At 34.9% G+C, this 18,182-nt stretch overlaps 1 protein-coding gene across 1 annotated transcript in view; it reads right to left on the reverse strand.

Moving 5' to 3' along the window:
* Nucleotides 1-211: 211 nt before the first annotated feature.
* LOC137390577 (ubiquilin-2-like) overlaps nucleotides 212-18,182 on the reverse strand; it is a 42,027-nt gene continuing 24,056 nt past the window's right edge. Inside the window, exons 8-12 of the mRNA XM_068076907.1 lie at nucleotides 17,560-17,714; nucleotides 15,083-15,204; nucleotides 6,120-6,345; nucleotides 2,791-2,932; nucleotides 212-873 (exon numbers count right to left, since the gene is read on the reverse strand). Of these exons, the coding sequence (XP_067933008.1) occupies nucleotides 812-873; nucleotides 2,791-2,932; nucleotides 6,120-6,345; nucleotides 15,083-15,204; nucleotides 17,560-17,714 (707 nt within the window). The 3' untranslated portion in view covers nucleotides 212-811. The remainder of the gene's footprint in view (nucleotides 874-2,790; nucleotides 2,933-6,119; nucleotides 6,346-15,082; nucleotides 15,205-17,559; nucleotides 17,715-18,182) is intronic.

Raw genomic sequence — 18,182 nt, forward strand, 5'->3', positions numbered from 1 at the left:
ACATTCCTACATGAAATTGCTCTATGCATGATACCAAATACTGTATATGTAAATGTATTTTTGACTGTTCATAATGATACGGAGTTCATATTCTAAGAGAAGACCTAAGCAAGAGCTATAAGCTATGTACTAGCCAAGCCAATTGGGATGCTATTGATGCTGGTTAACTTGTTGCGCACACAGATAAGAACGGAATTGCAAGTTACTGAAGTGTAATTAGTTGCAAGTGTATTGAATAGTTTGGGTGAGTTGAAATGTCAAAACGGCATGTAGTGCTAGAAAGCCGGGAAGTTTTGGCTGCTTTACTTGTTGTGTGACAAATAAAAATTATTTTACCTGATATCACCACAAAGAATGTTTCTGTGGCTGAGCAAGTACACTGTAAATGTAATGTTATAGTAAGGAAGAATTATATATGCAACAGTATCGTTACAGTTCATCGAATGCGCAGGCCTTTTCTGTAGAAGCTTCAAGCTTGGTACAATTGAGAATGCATGTTTGCGCCTTCAGATGTCTTTCATCAGAACCACCACAACCCGATATCTTTGCAATACATCTTTATTTATCTAAATATAAGACTTAGGTTGATGTAATAGCAAGGCCGATATCAATGTCGAAGGCATGACCAAGACTGATTTCATGATGTGGAATCGCTTGAGATAATCGTAAGCAATAAATTGTAGAATAACTGATTGGGATGTGGTGCGAAGGTGAGAGGCACAATAATGGTGATAAATCCGCCACATTGAGTAGTCAACTATAGATGTAAGGTAACCAATTCTATGGTTTCTTGTAATTGGTTGGGAGCGTATCAGCGCTGAGCCAGTAATCGTTCAATAGCAGCATTCACATCTCCGTATGTTGCAGTGAGGGCTACAATAAAGATCACACAAGAGTAGCAATTGTGTAACACTGAGCGACCATAATTCAGGTAAATATTCAGTAGATCGCACAATATATTGAAGTAGGAAATCTAAGCTATAAGGGGCGAAGACTAAATTATAAGGGGCAGCTGGTAACTTCAAAATATTGTTACTTCACTGGAGCTAAGATAGACCAACATGCATTGTATAGTAATCTTAACGTAGGTGTATGTACAAGTATCATAAAAACACCAAATACCACAAAAACAACAAGTAACACAGCAAAAACACAAGAACTAGGCTTTGTTATCCTCAATTTTCATCAATTCAGCTGCACATTTATTCGCGGAAATGCTGCCATATTTGTAGACAAACAATTACAGTTCACTTTACGTTATTGAATAGTACTTTTTGGTGCTATTTCAATACTATATCAGGATTGTTTGGAAAAAGTGTTAAGCGCCGCTATACAACATTGTGAGCAACAGCGTCATTCGCAGAACGCAATTGCAGTAGCTTCATATTTTCAACAGTAAAAGTTGTCTACAAAAATGGTGGACCGCGATGGAATGACGTCACGAAAAAATGAAGGATAATATTTGATGAATAAACATGAATTGAAGGTTGACTTGCAAAAAAATTCACAGTACAGTTATTTGGTATCAAAAGATTCACTGTGTCTTACTCTGCTGTGATGTAGGAACATAATATGTGGAAATGCTATTACAAGCTCTTAAAAGCCCAAAAAGGAACAGTTTAATCGCCACCATCACGAAAACGCCGTAGGTTGGAATCTTTAATTATTAATACTTCGCAAATAGTTTTTGCAGCACTTTTCGATTATCACAGTTGACCAACAGGCTTGTCATGATTATCTGACAATGATATGTACTCCTTCGAGGTGAAGCTAAAAAATTAAATGAATTTTCACGGCAAGTTATAAGATATCACTGCTAAAAGCGACAGCATTACAATGACGATAAAACAGATGCGAAAGAACAATAGACATAGTTTTATTGAATGCGTGAAGTATGTTTGTGAAAATATTTCGACGAATAAGGTTGCATGAAAGTGTAAATAGAAACCATCTCCCACAACTACATCACATTTGAGCCATTTTGGAAAGATAATCCAAACTACGGCAGTCTTGTGTGGCTGCGATTAACTGTTTGTTTTTGAGCTTTTAAGAGCTTGTAATCACATTCCCACATATTATGTACCTACAAGACAACAGAGTAAGACATGGTGAATCTTTTGATACCAAATAACTGTAATGTGAATTTTATTGCAAGTCAAACTTAAATTCAACATTTATTTTATACGACTGCCTCGAAAGTATGAACTCTCTATGGTACATACTGCGCATATTACATTTTATTGCAGATCATAACCACTAAATACACAAAAGTAACTGTAGGTAACTATAGTTACTAAGGTTAACATAAAATTTATAATTTTGTTACTAATTTTTACTGTGTATATACTGTGTAAAATGAGTGCATACATAAAATTTTTGATGATTCTCACCAGGGGGTGCTCGCATTATATATTTACTATGGGTTTCTATATAAAACTTTCGCCTTACGATGCCAACACTGGAACGAATTGAAATTGTATGGCAAGGGCCCGCAGTACATGAAACAATCATATCTGCTATAGCCGTCAGACACTATAATCATGTACATGACAGTCAATTGCGATTGTAGAGTTGGGAAGCAGAAAAATGAGCGCGTACATATATCATCACAACAAAAATTTAAATCACTGATACATTAAACATTAATATGTGATGCTAACATATTAACAACACATATTAACATTTTAACTCTATTGACATATTTGGTGAGAATGGTAACCTTCATTATAAGAGGCATCGGAAAATGGGTATCTCTGGTTCACCCGTCCTGTTACCATGTATTACACGCACCTTGTATATTTGCTTGTCTGTCAACAAAACCCATGTTAGCCAGTTGTTCCAGTTGATCTGCAAATCTCTGTTCGGGAGGCATGGTAACGACCGGCGCAGCAGGTGGGGTAGCAACGGGCGCACTCGAGCCCATCATACCCAGCTGAACAGATATTGTAACACAGTATGATATGCTTGAGTAGGGAAAGCAGTAGGGCTACTGATAGCGATGTGAGCCAGCTTATAGATAAAGTGTAAGACAGTCGATCAGATTTACACCAATCAGTGATTTCAACTTGGACTGTTGTTAAGATTATTCTGACAACCGATATTCACAGACTTGTTCTTCACTATTATTATGGCAATCACAACAAATAGTAGGCGATAGCAATGCTGGTAACGCATTATTACATTGGCTAAAAAATAACTATAATAAATAAAACACTGATATGCCTCCAATTATTAATAATTTTACAAGTGAACCTTAGCAAAATGCAGGCGTTGACGATGTGCTAGGGTTGAGTATTTGAAAAGAATATATTCGAAAAGGAGGTAAAATCAGGTACATCACTGAAAAGTTCTTCAGTATATTTAAATGTAATCTAATCATTATTAGTATCATTCTGTAGTGAATTATCTACAGATGATTTATTATTAGTTCATGAAGATCAAACAAACGGTTTTTGAGTTATGAACACGAAGTGAAGACAAAGCATTGACAATTATTTCTAAAACCTTTTTTCTAAAACAAGTTTTTATTGATGTAATCTAACCATTAATTATATCATTATGTAGAGAATTTTCTACAAATCATTATATACACTGTATATATAATTATCAGTAGAAGATATGAACTATATTTTATACATACGAAGTATGAACCAGTATAGACCAGATGAATGCTGTTGCCCGGGTAATAAAAGTCTTTACGCAAAAAACTTGTTTTTATTTAACATACATAACATCTACAATTCTAACTAACATTCATATCATATGAAAAGTGTTTTTGTGCAGTTAAAGTAAGTTTAAAAAAAAAACAAATGAATGCATAGAATTGTGTATAAAAAGTTAAATGTTGCAGCAGAAGCTTATTGTATTCAAAGTTTTGATGGACGATACTTGTACCTCTTGATACGTAAAAATGAGATATCAGACTGCCTTTGTCTGATACTTTGTCTCACCAAATGGAGAGAGAATGTAAAGGCAATTCCTACTCCAGATAATACATTTTTCCACACAAGACAAATTTAACTTTAACAGTTTCTCCGAAACTGGAAATAAGAGTGTAATGGCACATTCAAAGTTAAAAGGGAACATTTAAAAAGTACAAATTAAAAAATAGGTAATGGTGAAAAAAAGCTTTTAACAAATTTCTACAAAATAACAAAAGTAAAATGTAATATTAATTAATAATAAAAGGTGCATATTTAGCGTGTGTAATGGCGATAAGGATAACCTACATGTAAAAGCATTAGAAATGATAAGAATAGCTTAGCCTAGCGGTTAGACACGCTTGTTTGTAGGCATGCGGTTTGAATGCCGCGTGTCCTGGACACGGGAATGCCAACAAAATGACAAACAATGAGATTTATAGATATACTAGCCAAATGCCCGGCAGTGCACGAATAGTAAAATAATAAGCTCATGCATTTGAGTAACCTACCCAAAAAGCTAGATTTTTACCAAGATAATACCTGTTTTTTTTGGCCAGATTAACAATCGTTATGCGTAAGGTCAACAGTGCTAGTTATTAACCCCGTGCAAGCACTTGAAATGTGAGTATCATAACCAATGTAACGACTATTTGTCCAATGAATAAATTTTATTCCGTAGGGCCTAATGATTAAGCTCCGCCGCCTCTAGATCTGGAAGTCTCAAGATCAAATCTAGTGCCTTGCGGAAATTTCATTGCTAGATTTCATTTGTTATAACTGGACACAGGGTTTAACAAAAAGACAAACACTGAGATTTGTATATATATATATATATATATATATATATATATATATATATATAGACTAGCAGAATGTCCTAGGTTACCAGGGTAATAAAAAAATCTTTGGAAAGGAAATTGATTTGTCATCAGTTTTCATTGATAAATTGAACAATTCAATTAAGACATGTAGATATAATAGATGAGGCTGATAAGAATGGTTTAATCTTGTGGCTAGGTGCGTGTGGTCACAAACTTGAGATAGCACAGGGATGAAACTGAAAGACCAAACAAACACCGAAATAGATATGTGTATATATACATACGTATATATATATACAATAAAGTATAGGCTAAAAGTCAGCATAAAGTGCTCGATACTAAAGTAGAGCTTACTATAAATTAGGTAAGAAATTTATTAAAATTTGACTAAGCAAAAAATTACTAAAAGTTTCATATTACACAAAAGGTATGTAACACTCATCAGATAAAATGCTTAGTGAGGACTATACACAAGATTCTGCATTAGCTGGTAAGCTGAAATAAAAGCTCAGGCATTAAAAGCTAGATGGATAGGGTCTATTATGTAATGCTATTTCGTAAAAGGTGTTTCTTAGCATGTCTACACGTAAATATTAGTTCACTACGTTTGTTAGTGATTTTATCGGAAGATTTTATCACACGCCAAGCCATACTCTAAAAGCAGTGGAAATTGCAAATTATGTACATTAGAAAAATATTTCATCATTTACAGACCTGAGAAGGCAACTCTTAACAAACGTAGTGAACTAATATCTACGTGTAGACATGCTAAGAAACACCTTTTACGAAATAGCATTACATAATAGACCCTATCCATCTAGCTTTTAATACCTGAGCTTTTATTTCAGCTTCCCAGCTAATGCAGAATCTTGTGTATAGTCCTAACTAAGCATTTTATCTGATGAGTGTTACATACCTTTTGTGTAATATGAAACTTTTAGTAATTTTTTGCTTAGTCAAATTTTAATAAATTTCTTACCTAATTTATATATATATGTATATCAATTTATATGAACTATATATAGTTCATAGAGATCCATCCAACAGCTTTTGAGTTGTGACCAAAATAGTGAGTGCAAAACATAATGACTATTTCATTGAAATTAATTCGTCCATAGGAGGGGAAACTATGAAAATATTTTCATTGTTTCCACTCCTGTGGATACGGAAGGAACTGTGGAAACTATGAAAATAGTTTCATTGTTTTGCCCGGCAAAGGGTTCAAGGTCTGTGCCAAAATAAACTTCACAGTACAAATCAATCAGACTTGCGATGACAGATGCGATGACAGATGCGATGATAGATGCATGCGATGATGCACTAGACTGACCTCTCACCGCTTGTCTCAACACTCACAAACACTAACAAGCCTTACCAACTGTGACATAATATTAGCTATGTTTTCCTGTTGATTTCCATCAGCAGGTGGATCATGTGCACCGGTTGGAGCACGTGCCCCGAGTGGGGCGGATGGAGCGGGTGCAGTGGCAGCAGGTGTTGAACCAGCAGTTGGGCTCGATGTGGTTTCGGTAGACGTTGTCGTTGAAGTGGTAGCGCTAGGGCTAGGTGTTGTGGAGCCCATACCAAACATACTGGAGAAACTGCAGAGAATAACATAGGCAACCAACAGAGCTTTTCTAGCATTTGAATCTAGCATGATGATAATTTTAATATATGAAGTTTTGATGTATGAAGTTTTGATATATGAAGTTTTGATATATGAAGTTTTGATGTATGAAGTTTTGATATATGAAGTTTTGATATATAAAGAACTTCAACTATACAAAATTTATGAGCATACCAAAGATCACTATCAGAATATCCAAAAGTAGGTGAATTCCTCTAATCATTAAGTGTTTTTAATAAAAACATTTGAAAAAATTGAAAGCAAAGTTGTTAAACTTAATGTAGTAAGATGACACTAGAATGACGCCTATGAGAGACACATTTCTATGTGCAGCAAAGGAAGAGATAATAAATAGTAATAAACTTAGACACTATATATTTCCTAATATTCTTATTATTCGCGATACAAAAACACTGTTATGCTATTAGAGCGCATTGTTGTTGTTGTCTGGAAATAGAAGCATGTGTGACACTAGTCTACACTGACAACAAACAGTCTCTACCAAATAGCATTAAATTAAATTTAAGAGCAACATCGTGTGGGTACCTATTAATGGCAAGGTTGGCTCGGTTTAAACAAGGGGTGTCAAACTCAATTGTAAAAGGGGCCAAAATTCAAAACATACTTTAGGTCGCGGGCCGAATATAATAAACATTTATTTAACTAAAACTAAATTGTTTTGGAACATAAATGCAAATAAAAACAGACAGGAATATTATTCTGAAACAAACTTAAACCGTAAAGGTTAACTTGCAACAAAATTTATATTACAGTTATTTGGTATCTTAAGATTCACCTTGTCTTAGTCTGCCATGTTGCAGGTTCAAAATAAGTGGAAATATGATCACAAGCTCTTAAAAGCTCAAAAATGAACAGTTAAAAAAAGTGGTTGTAGGCTAAAATCCCATATTTTGATGAAGTATTCAACTCGACGTGGTTATTGTTTTGACACATAATGTTATCACGTGAAATCAAATGCCAATTAAAAGCTTAATATAAAACATCTCGTAGCATTAGTTTATGACAAACACTTCAGGCTCTATCAGAAAGCCCCTATCAAATATAGATGCTCACTACTTAAAAGTTTCGTTTCAGCTCGATCTAGTCATTAAGTCGTAATCTGATCATGTGACCCATATTTCCCACTATATGGCTCGAACAATTTCTGCAGCATTTGTCGACTATCACAGGTGACCAACAGGCTCCTCATGTTCATCGGAGGATGATATGCACCCCCTTGAGCTGAGGTTAAAAAATTAATCTGATTTTTAGGCTAGATTTTGAGATATCTGTTTTGAAAGTGACAGCAATGATAATGAAATAGACGAGTAAGGACAATAAACATGGTTTCATCGAATATGTGAAGTATATTTGTGAAAATATTTCGACGAATGAGGTTGCATTAACGTGTAAAAAGAAACACATTGTGTTCAACTACGTCATATTTGAGCCGTTTTGAGAGGGATTCCAACCTATGGCCGTTTTCATGATGGCTGCGATCAGCTGTTCGTTTTTGAGCTTTTAAGAGCTTTTGAGAGCTTGTAATCACATTTCCACATATTTGGCACTTACAACACAACAGAGTAAGACATGGTGAATCTGTTGATACTAAATAACTGTAATGTGAATTTTGTTGCAAGTCAACCTGTAAACTACTTCTATTTATTTTTACGCTTCATAAAAACATCTTGTTAAAAAAAATTCAAATTTCTTTGCTCTTTTGCCAATGTATATAAAAAATAAACTTAAATATCCCAAAAAGATTTGACTCCCCTTAAAAATATCTCCTATCAAAATTATACAAATTAGAAATATGAACACGGTAAAAAACATGGAACTCTACATAAAATGTGTGCTGTTAAGCAATAAAAATTTTAATCATGAAGTTTTCTTTGCTCTTATGACTTTGATCTGATCATATGATCTGACCGAAACAACAAATTCCTTTACGTTCAGTGTTATGTCCTGTGTTGTGGAGATTCTCAGAATAGACAGCAGCGCTCATCAGGCTAACTGCCATAGACCTTTTAAGCATCAACAACCCTCAAAGTATGCATAAATGCAATCAATTATAAGCATCAAAATCTACATAAATATATTGTTTATGGTTCATGGTAGGCAAAACTTTTTCTTTATTCAACAAACAATATAAAATTCATGACACTACAGATTTCTGTAAGGGGCATTGACAGAACAAGAGCTATTACTTCTTTATGGCAATAGCTCTTGTTCTGTCAATGTGTCAATGGCAGAAATCTTTCACAACTGGTTCTGTATCTATTTCAACATCTTTATATATGTATAATATTAGAAGATTATTAAGACAGCCTGCCCCATGGTGTTCCTCATCAATGTTTTGATTAGCTTCAATGCAGAAAAAGATCACTCACTCACTGCATTAGTGGCAGGCGAAACTAATACTAGATTAGTGAGTCTCTCCACTAGTTGCGTTAGACTAGCAACTAATTTACTAGCAACTAGCTGTAGCGTTAGTTGCTAGTTGTTGGAAATTCCAAGTGAATGTGCTTGGACTGCAATTCTTAGTACGTAGCCGCAAAGATTATTGACAAGTTGAAACTGCTCAGCTGCCCAGCCTCTCCAGGGAATACGGGCCTGTCAGCGCTTCATATCAATGGGTAGCCTGTCTTGACAAACTGGTTTTTGCGGAGTTGTTCCCCCGCCGAGCGGGCGAGCAACACAACAGCTTGTCACAAGACGTACTGCACCTGATGCATCAGCTGCACTTATAGGGAGCAGGGATTACGTGTTTGTCACAATTTCCATTTCCATAACATTTCCATAATTCATTTCCATATTATTTCCATTTCCATAACATTTCCATAATTTATTTCCATTTCCATAACATTTCCATAATTCATTTCCATATTATTTCTATTTCCATAACATTTCCATATTATTTCTATTTCCATAACTTATTTCCATATTTTTTCCATTTCCATAACATTTCCATAATTTATTTCCGTAGTTTTTTCCATTTCCATAACATTTCCATAATTTATTTCCATATTATTTCCATTTCCATAATTTATTTCCATATTATTTCCATTTCCATAATATTTCCATAATTCCTTTCCATATTATTTCCATAACATTTCCATAATTCATTTCCATATTTTTTCCATTTCCATAACATTTCTATAATTCATTTCCATTTCCATATTTCTAAAATAAAATTTCCATATCCATTTCCATAAAATTACGGAAATATTTGTTTATGGAAATGGATATGGAAAAGTAAACATTTCCATAATATGTTTAGCGATCCCTGATAGGGAGTTGTTCTCTTCCGTCTATGCGGCTTGGTTGCGATGTTATGTCGGTCGCTCCATTGGTGATCATAACGAATGATTACCAATGGAGCGGGCCGTGAGTTTGACACCTGTTGTTTAAACCGAAAAAACTGCTTTTTTTCGGCTTTACATTAATTTTGGTTAAAAACAACATTTTAAGCTCCTAGTGGTTCATGTGCGGTAGAAATTCAATTATATGTAATTGTCAGCTGTGGAAGTTTATTTAGGACACAGTAGTAAATGGCAGAGCTCATGTTGAAACTACATGAAATCCTAGCACAACAATGAATTAGTGAATGTCATTTTCAATTGCTTTTATCAAGTGATATAATGATCTCTTTAATGATGAAATATAAAAACCATGTGAAATATACTAATCCAATCATCGTCTCTAATAATGAATTAATACTTTCTCAAGTCCGGCCAGTGAGAAAGGATTACAGTCATACTCCGACTTACAAGCTTAATGCGTTCCGAGACTGAGCTCGTATGTCAATTTACTCGCATGTTGGTGCAATTTATTTATATATAGAACAATTAAATATATATTGATTAGTGTCCATACTCTAAAAAAATGCAAATAAAACACGCAAAACAAGATATTGTAACAGAAAGAACATGTTGATTATTTTCCTAACTTACCACAAGCTTTTAAAAAGCAACAAATAAAATATAATGCAAGGAAATGGGATTAATTAAAATGTAAAATTAAATACATACAATAGCAGCTAACGCTAGCATTTGCCAGAGAGGGAGATATCCTAGGGAGTTATAGCGAGTTATCCTTCATTACAACAGTTGACTTTGATAAATTTAGATTTTATCAGTCTTAAAAGACAAACTTAGAAGCAAACCTAAAAGCAAACTTTCATTTTCAACTTAACGTAATTAAAATTTCTTCGGCGTTCATAGTTAAAAATTTCTCGCTGGTTAGCTAATTTTCCTTTGTTTCGCTTTCACGACTAGCCGGCCGTTTTAAGATAAACCTATCTGAGGACGTTTACCGTTGTCGCCCTTTCAACATGTTGCGATTAGGACGAACACAGGTGTCGTCACAAACGGTTAATGTACGACCACTAGCCAACTTGTCCGAATGTTTATTGTTTTGATAGATAGCACCGGCCTTTTCACATAGCATCGTTCAGTTACGCTGTCACCGGTCAATTGTTTATCTTTTATCCAATGCCTGAGCAGTCTCTCCATCAGCGGCCGTGAAGATCGCTGCGCCGTTTAGAAACTATGGTTAGTCCTTTTGCGAACTATTCTGTTTGATAATTGTTGATGTATTTCTGTCATATTGCTGAGCTAGCTCAATCACGCATACACATTTCGCATATTTTTCAATAATTTTCCGTTTAATATCAACTGTTATCATTCGCTTTTTTTTGCATTATCTTTCATTTTACTGGCAAACTTTCGGTCAACGCAGAGTATTTTTAATTCACATAATTCTGCACTGAAAATCGCACACAAAAACACGGTACAAAAGAATAACCTGAGCCGCTATGAAATACAGAGTGATGCTGTTCTCATAAAACACCTCCGGCATACTTGGCAACTGACTCACGTGCTCGTATCTCAAACATGGCTCGTATGTTGGTGCTAACACTTGCTTAAAAGCTGGCTCGCATCTCAAGTTTCTCGTACGTTGGAGCACTCGTAAGTTGAAGTATTACTGTACTTATAATTAGAAATTAAAACAATAAAATCCTTTTGGGCAAAAGCTTTAAGTTTGCAAACTAATATTTCATTTATTGGGCACAAGCCAAAGTAGTTGGATTGTTAGAATTCAGTTTATCAAGTTTTTTGTGTTTTGAAAAGTTAAAGTTGTGCCTCAAATTTCCAACATGCCTCACAAACAGGATCCCGTTTGGCAGTTTTTCACTTGAACTGCAAAAGGCAAAGGTTTTAAGGCAAGATGTAATAGGTGTGCTGTCGTCAAGCGAGGTCAGGTAGATAGGCTTAAAGCTCATGTAGCAAAATTTCAAGCTGAAAATACCAATTTAGACAGTGATGCTAGCATTCAGGTGATAGATGTTGAGTCATCTGACATTGCTCCAAACACTAGCAATGCATTTGCATTATGCTCTGCACTACCACAGAACTAATCACTTGGATTAAAATTCCTACTTATACATAGAGCTGTATGTAAAATATTCACTTTTTGTGATAAAATTTTTGGTCTGCATTTCATCAATCATGTTTGATTAATGACTCATTCCGAAATTTTCATGTTTTCTTTCTTTTTTCTCATAACAACTCCCACAATACCATCTTTAATAGATGATTCCACATATGTATGTTCAATACTCAATCATGCAGCTATAGTAAGTGATGTTAATTAGACTTAAAATTGCAAAAACCTTGGTAAAATTATGAAAACCATAAAAAACCGGTTTAAATAATAAAAAACCGGTTTAAACCATAAAACTGGTTTAAACCAAAAAAACCTGGTTTTTCCATAAAAACTGTGGTTTTTTCCAACCCTGAATTTAATGCTATGCCAGACTGCAGACTGTTTCAACCATAGCAACATTGGTGCTGTCACAAATCATATGACAATATGAAACATAATAAAATAATGGAGGTTCAAATACAACCAATTACCTAAGTTATTAAATTTACAGTTACATGTGAGTTCACAGAACTAGTAATTCATATAGGAATCAGCTTGTCACATGGGAACAAATTAAACTCACATACAGTATATAAACTTGAACGGTTGAAAAACTATGTGCATGTGGGAATAAATTATAATCTACACTGTACGGATTAACTAGATTAACTAGCCTAGCAATCTACTAAAGAGCAACTGCCTTTAAAAGAAGTGTAGAGTTTAGAGCTTTTAAAGATCTGGTTGCGTCAAAAAGGTCGATTTAATGAAATTAAGACCAATCAAAGGCTAAAACATCAGCTATAATTTGATGTCATTTTTGTCTTTGTAGGCTAACCCTGTCCAGAGATATATGGGTTTGAATGAGGCCATCTTTCAAAAAGCTCTGATTCCAGCGGGTGCTTCATTCGTGACGTAATGAGTGATACAACTGAAAAGAGTCCACGAGCGATAAATAAAAGATCGCTTCATTAACCAATCATCAGCCCAAAATCTTTATATAGGTCATAATAAATGTTGTCACTCGTAAAACGCCTTGTCTGTGATCTCAAAGATTTTACTCACTGTATTATTAAATGGCATCGACATCGATATTTACTAAATTAATTAACATCATTACTCGATCGACACGTTTTATTGACGAACAACAGAATTGTAAAAATGCTTCCAGTTACTGCGAAGGTGACTCTGAGTTCTCTGAGAATCAGGTGGTTAAAGTTTGGGACAGACAGCTTATTGTTAGAGGTAACAGGTGTCAGCAGCGTTATGCTACAGAGGAAGATAGGAAAATGGAGGTAAATTTATCTTTTACTTTGAGTCTCCTATTAAAGATAGACTGTTGTGTTTACATTCAGATTATCTTTCCCTGTTTGAGACTATAATGTAATTTCCTGTGCACGCGTGCGAGATACGGATGCACAGTAAGTTCTTGAGGCTTCTATTTAATCCACAGCATCTACCAATAAAATGGCTTAGATTGATGAATATACTAAAGGTATTGATTTTAGTACTCATGAATATATTTACTAATTAATAAAATTACAACTTTTTGCTATCACCAATCACCATTTTATAATGTTTTATCATTTCACCTAGCTATATTTGCTTCAAATTTTCTTAGGCAGTTTTAGCTAGTAAATTAGATTTATGATTAGAGTTTAGATGTTCACTTCTCACTTGTAGAAAGTGAGGAATACCGATTGATCAATGCACATCTTTAACTTTCAGAACCAAAGCTTCAAACCATTGGTTTGGCATACTTATGCTTTTGTTAAACATTTATTCATTTTTAAAATTACACTCGTAATCTATCTAACTCCCAATTTGAAAGCTTCCAGTAGATACGCGTTAGAATGACATATCTATGAAAACATATATTTATTGCATTTGTTTTATTTATTACAGGATGTTTATGTGATCCCACCAGCAAAGCAGTTTTGTCAGTGTAGAAACTGCCATAAATAGGAAAGAGACACTTGAATGTGTGCTGCATAAACCATGTTTTGTTTGAGTTAAGATGATGCAAAACATGATTTGCAGAACATTGAATACATCACAGCCCCGTAGACATCTGTGCTGAAATCTTGTCTGATAGATGGATTTATGAAGTGTAATCAGAGCTGTATTGACGGGTACTCTTTCATAGCTCGACCATTCGTTTAATACTTAAATCAACTAATCAAATGTGACCAGAGAATTTTTGTCTACAAATTGATACCAATAATGACTCGATAACGTTGACTATACAATGTACATGACTTAGGGAGGCAGTTGGTTTTGCCACATATTCTTTTCAAAAACGCAGCTTGCTTATTTTACTTTCTAACTAGTTTCCGGTGTGGTAGCGATGGAACTGTGCCGATACAAAGACCTTATTCTACTTATTTTGATTAACATAATTACCGTAGACCGGTGGAATTAGTAGTCGGTACTAAGATGTTTACACAGCATTTAGAGGAAGCTAATATGACCAGTTTTTAATTTCCCTTATTTGAGGCGTTTGAGACATTGAAAATAATGTGTTTGTAGCTGGATTTAAAATTTTATTCCAGCCAACACGAGCAAATACAAGATAAAATGTAGGCCAATAGGGCCGCGTAGGACTAGACTTTTATTGCAATAGCCAAAGTGAATACGGGAGATAGAGAGAGGTTGTATCACGCGTTACATCATTTTGGGCAAGGCATTTTTACCGCGATCAATTTTTCTCGATTTTAGTCTTCAAATATCTTGACAATGAGATCGCCTTACACAACAAACAACATATCAATTGATAGACAAAAAGAAAATACTTTCTTTTAAAATCAACTCAACTTTGACGCAACCACATCTTTAACAGATCGATATACACTAGTTAGTCTTGCAGACAACGTCAACGATAGAAACGCTAGAGTAAACAACTCCAAAAGTCAACTTTAACATTGACCTTCTGTACAAGTACGCTTCTGTAAAATCAAAATGGTGAATTAAAATCACATCCTTTTCAGGCCACAAAGACTAACATTGATGGAGTTTATTGGCCTGATATATGAATGTCTCAAGTATGTCGCAGTAAGAGCATTTCCATAGATTTCTACCGATTCATTAAAACCTTCGGTTAAATATTCTGCAATGTTATCTCTCTGAACTGTAATATTAAAATTTTTTGCCGTTATCAAATTTAGAAAAAATATTTTACATCAATGCCCTTACATAGTTTCATAGTATCTTATCAGTAGAAAACATTGTCAAGCAGGGGTCCCCAGTTTCAAAACACCAATGATAAATTAGAAAGAGATGGTACACACCCAGAAGCTGGAAGGAGCCCAGGAGCCTCTTGCTGGAGTTGTTGCATACCCCTTTGTACCATCATGAGTGCTTCGATAGCCCTAGGGTTGGACATAGCTGCTTGCATGGCAGGGCTTTGCATCTAAACACATAAAACCAGATCTAAATAATGGGCCCCGCAAACCTATAGACAATTGTGCACTGGAGAGAGCTGCAACAGCCATGGAGAGAGAACTCTTACACAGTAGTTTACTCTTGACTTGTAAAATTTACACAGTAGCTTACTAATTAAAATGGCTAAAGGGCAACTATCAAGTTATTAATTCAACGGTGAGACGATTCAACGGTGAGACGATTCAACGGTGAGACGATTCAACGGTGAAACGATTCAACGGTGAGACGATTCAACGGTGAGACGATTCAACGGTGAGACGATTCAACGGTGAGACGATTCAACGGTGAGACGATTAAACGGTGAGACAATTCAATGGTGAGATTCAATGGTGACACAATTCAACGGAGAAACCTCTTGAGATATTGGTGCATACGAGTCAGCATTTGATCTGAAAATGTCGAGCTAGATTAAGATAATTACAGATCCCTTCATATAATAGCATGTAAAAAAGACAGGTCAGAGACCTGTCTTCGTCAAGTTAGGATTTGGTTAAAGCAAACTTGTTTTACAATCTACAAAACTGAAGATAAGCAAATGGCAGTTATGGGAAAGATAAGTCATGATCTCTTGGATAATAAAACCAAAAACTTCAAAGAAATTTCACGAAGCTGATGTTGTTAAAAAGCTAGAGAAATTTATTTGCAAGGATAAATCAAGAAGTTTGTGATTAACTAGAGTAAAATAACTAGCTGTGAATCTTAAAGAAATGACAGTTACCGTAAAACCTTTAGTTGAACGCCATGGCGCTCTATTTTTCAACCTCTCTTCTATAATGGCGGTCAATTGGAGGTAGCATTCAAATAGAAGCTGGCGGTCACTTTTCAAATAGCTCGTCAGAATTTTCGGAAGATAAGTTTAGCCCCATTACGGGCTTAGCGAATGTCACTTATATTTGGGTCTTTTTTTTCAGTGGAGTGATATTAAACCTTATGGATGCAATAAATCTGCTAACTTACCTCTAATTTGTCAAAGATCTCTTAATAAATGTGCATCGAGAAACTGAGAAATATCTCTACGAGTTGATATTTATTGCTTGCAGTTGACCTGCGATGATATTATAGCCTGTGTCATTCTTTGCAATTTGTTAGAGCTTCCAATTTTTATTTCATTCCAAATTTGAAGACATTTTTATTTTACATCCATCTTTAACATGGTTGAATAAAAGCTCATTGCACTCACTGATATGTTTGCTACATTTAGCAGCCAAAACTATCTTTTTATGTGCAGTAGAAATTTAGTTATGAGCATCGATCCATTGTAAGAAGTGTTAAGATAGCCGCAAGGATGCTATGAAATAACATGCTATAAATCTGCATATTTATAAGTTATATAATGATAATCTATCAAATGATACAAATATATACTCATGAGCAAGTGACATAAACGAACCATACTTATATTATATACGAACATCTTCTAGTTGTCCAATACCTTCCACAATATCTTCTGGCCTCAACTCTTCTTTTGCGCTGCTGAACTAGTCGATATTAGCGTCCAAACAATATTTTAGTAGAGCAAAACTTTCACGCAGTGCTTTAGCACTAATGCACACGTAAAAGTTTGCTTAGTAAATGTAACCTTTAGTCCAAAGCTTGCGAACTGGTTTTTATACGCATGCCCTTTGAAGTGTTAGGACTGTGTTAAAGAAGAAACTACTATTAGCCTGAGATAGTTAGTAGTTATTTCTATGGCATTGCTTTCCAAGTTCCATCTACCATCGTGAATTTAAACCGTTTTTTCATATATGTACATGCGCTTCGAAGTATGAAGACCGCATTAAACAAGTAAGTACTAAAATTAGCCTGAGTAATTATTTTTATCATAATGTTACCATGTAACTATCGCAAAGTTAAGCAATTTTTTACTATACATGTAGCCTACTTCGAAGTAGAAAGACCACGTTAAATAGAGAACTACTACTAGCCTTAGACCGTTATTGATAATTTCTATGGTGTTGCTTTCAATGTTTTAACGAAAAAAAAGCGTAAAGTTTTGGACAATGAAAGATTTGATTGTTATTAATTTAAACGATTCATTATTACTACGATTTTGTGGACACTTTTCTACGGATCAGTTGATATAATGGGCTCGTAAAGATCGAATAATGTCAAAGTGGTGGTGAAATGGAGGGGGCGTTCGATTGGAGAGTGGCGGTTTATTTTTCAACTCTTCTCTCAGGAGGGCGGTCAATTGGAAGTGACATTCAAATAAAGGTGGCGTCCAATTAGAGGTTGTACGGTAATTATTCCATCCTATTGGGTTTTGGAATTTGTTTTCAAAGACGCTGCCTTGACTTTGTCGCAAAGAAATCACTACAATTACCTGCTGCATTATCTGTGGCATTTGCTGCCGCATAGCCTCCGCCATCTGTGGATTGCTAGCAAGCATGGGGTGGTTGGAGAGAAGCTGGTTGTACATATCTGGATTCTGAATCATCTGTGACATAGCACTTTGTGTTGCTGGATTGCTGAGCATACCTGATGAGCAGAAGTGATTTCACCATATGGACATACAGTGTACATCAAAAGTGCAAACACTTGAGAAACCTGTCTATATTATACAGCATACATCAGCAGTGTACATACTTGAAAAACCTATCTATATTATACCGTGTACATCAGCAGTGGACATACTTTGAGAGATTTATATATAAATGTATTATACAGTGTACATCAGCAGTGTATGTACATACTCGTGAGACTTTTCTAGATTACAGTGTACATGAGAAGCAGAACAGTGAGAGAGACATAGTGCTGCCTATTAATGATACAATGCTGACCAGAATGCTATAAAAATACTCAACCTACAAATTTTATGCGATATTGGAAGTAGTAATTATGCAGCAGTTATGTTTGTATCAAAAAGCTGCTGGTCAAGTCATACTTTACATAGAACGATTTTAAGAAACATGGATCAATATATGATCAATATACATCAATATATAT

This window comes from Watersipora subatra, chromosome 3 (assembly GCF_963576615.1).
Source record: "Watersipora subatra chromosome 3, tzWatSuba1.1, whole genome shotgun sequence".
NCBI classification, from domain to species: Eukaryota; Metazoa; Bryozoa; class Gymnolaemata; order Cheilostomatida; family Watersiporidae; genus Watersipora; species Watersipora subatra.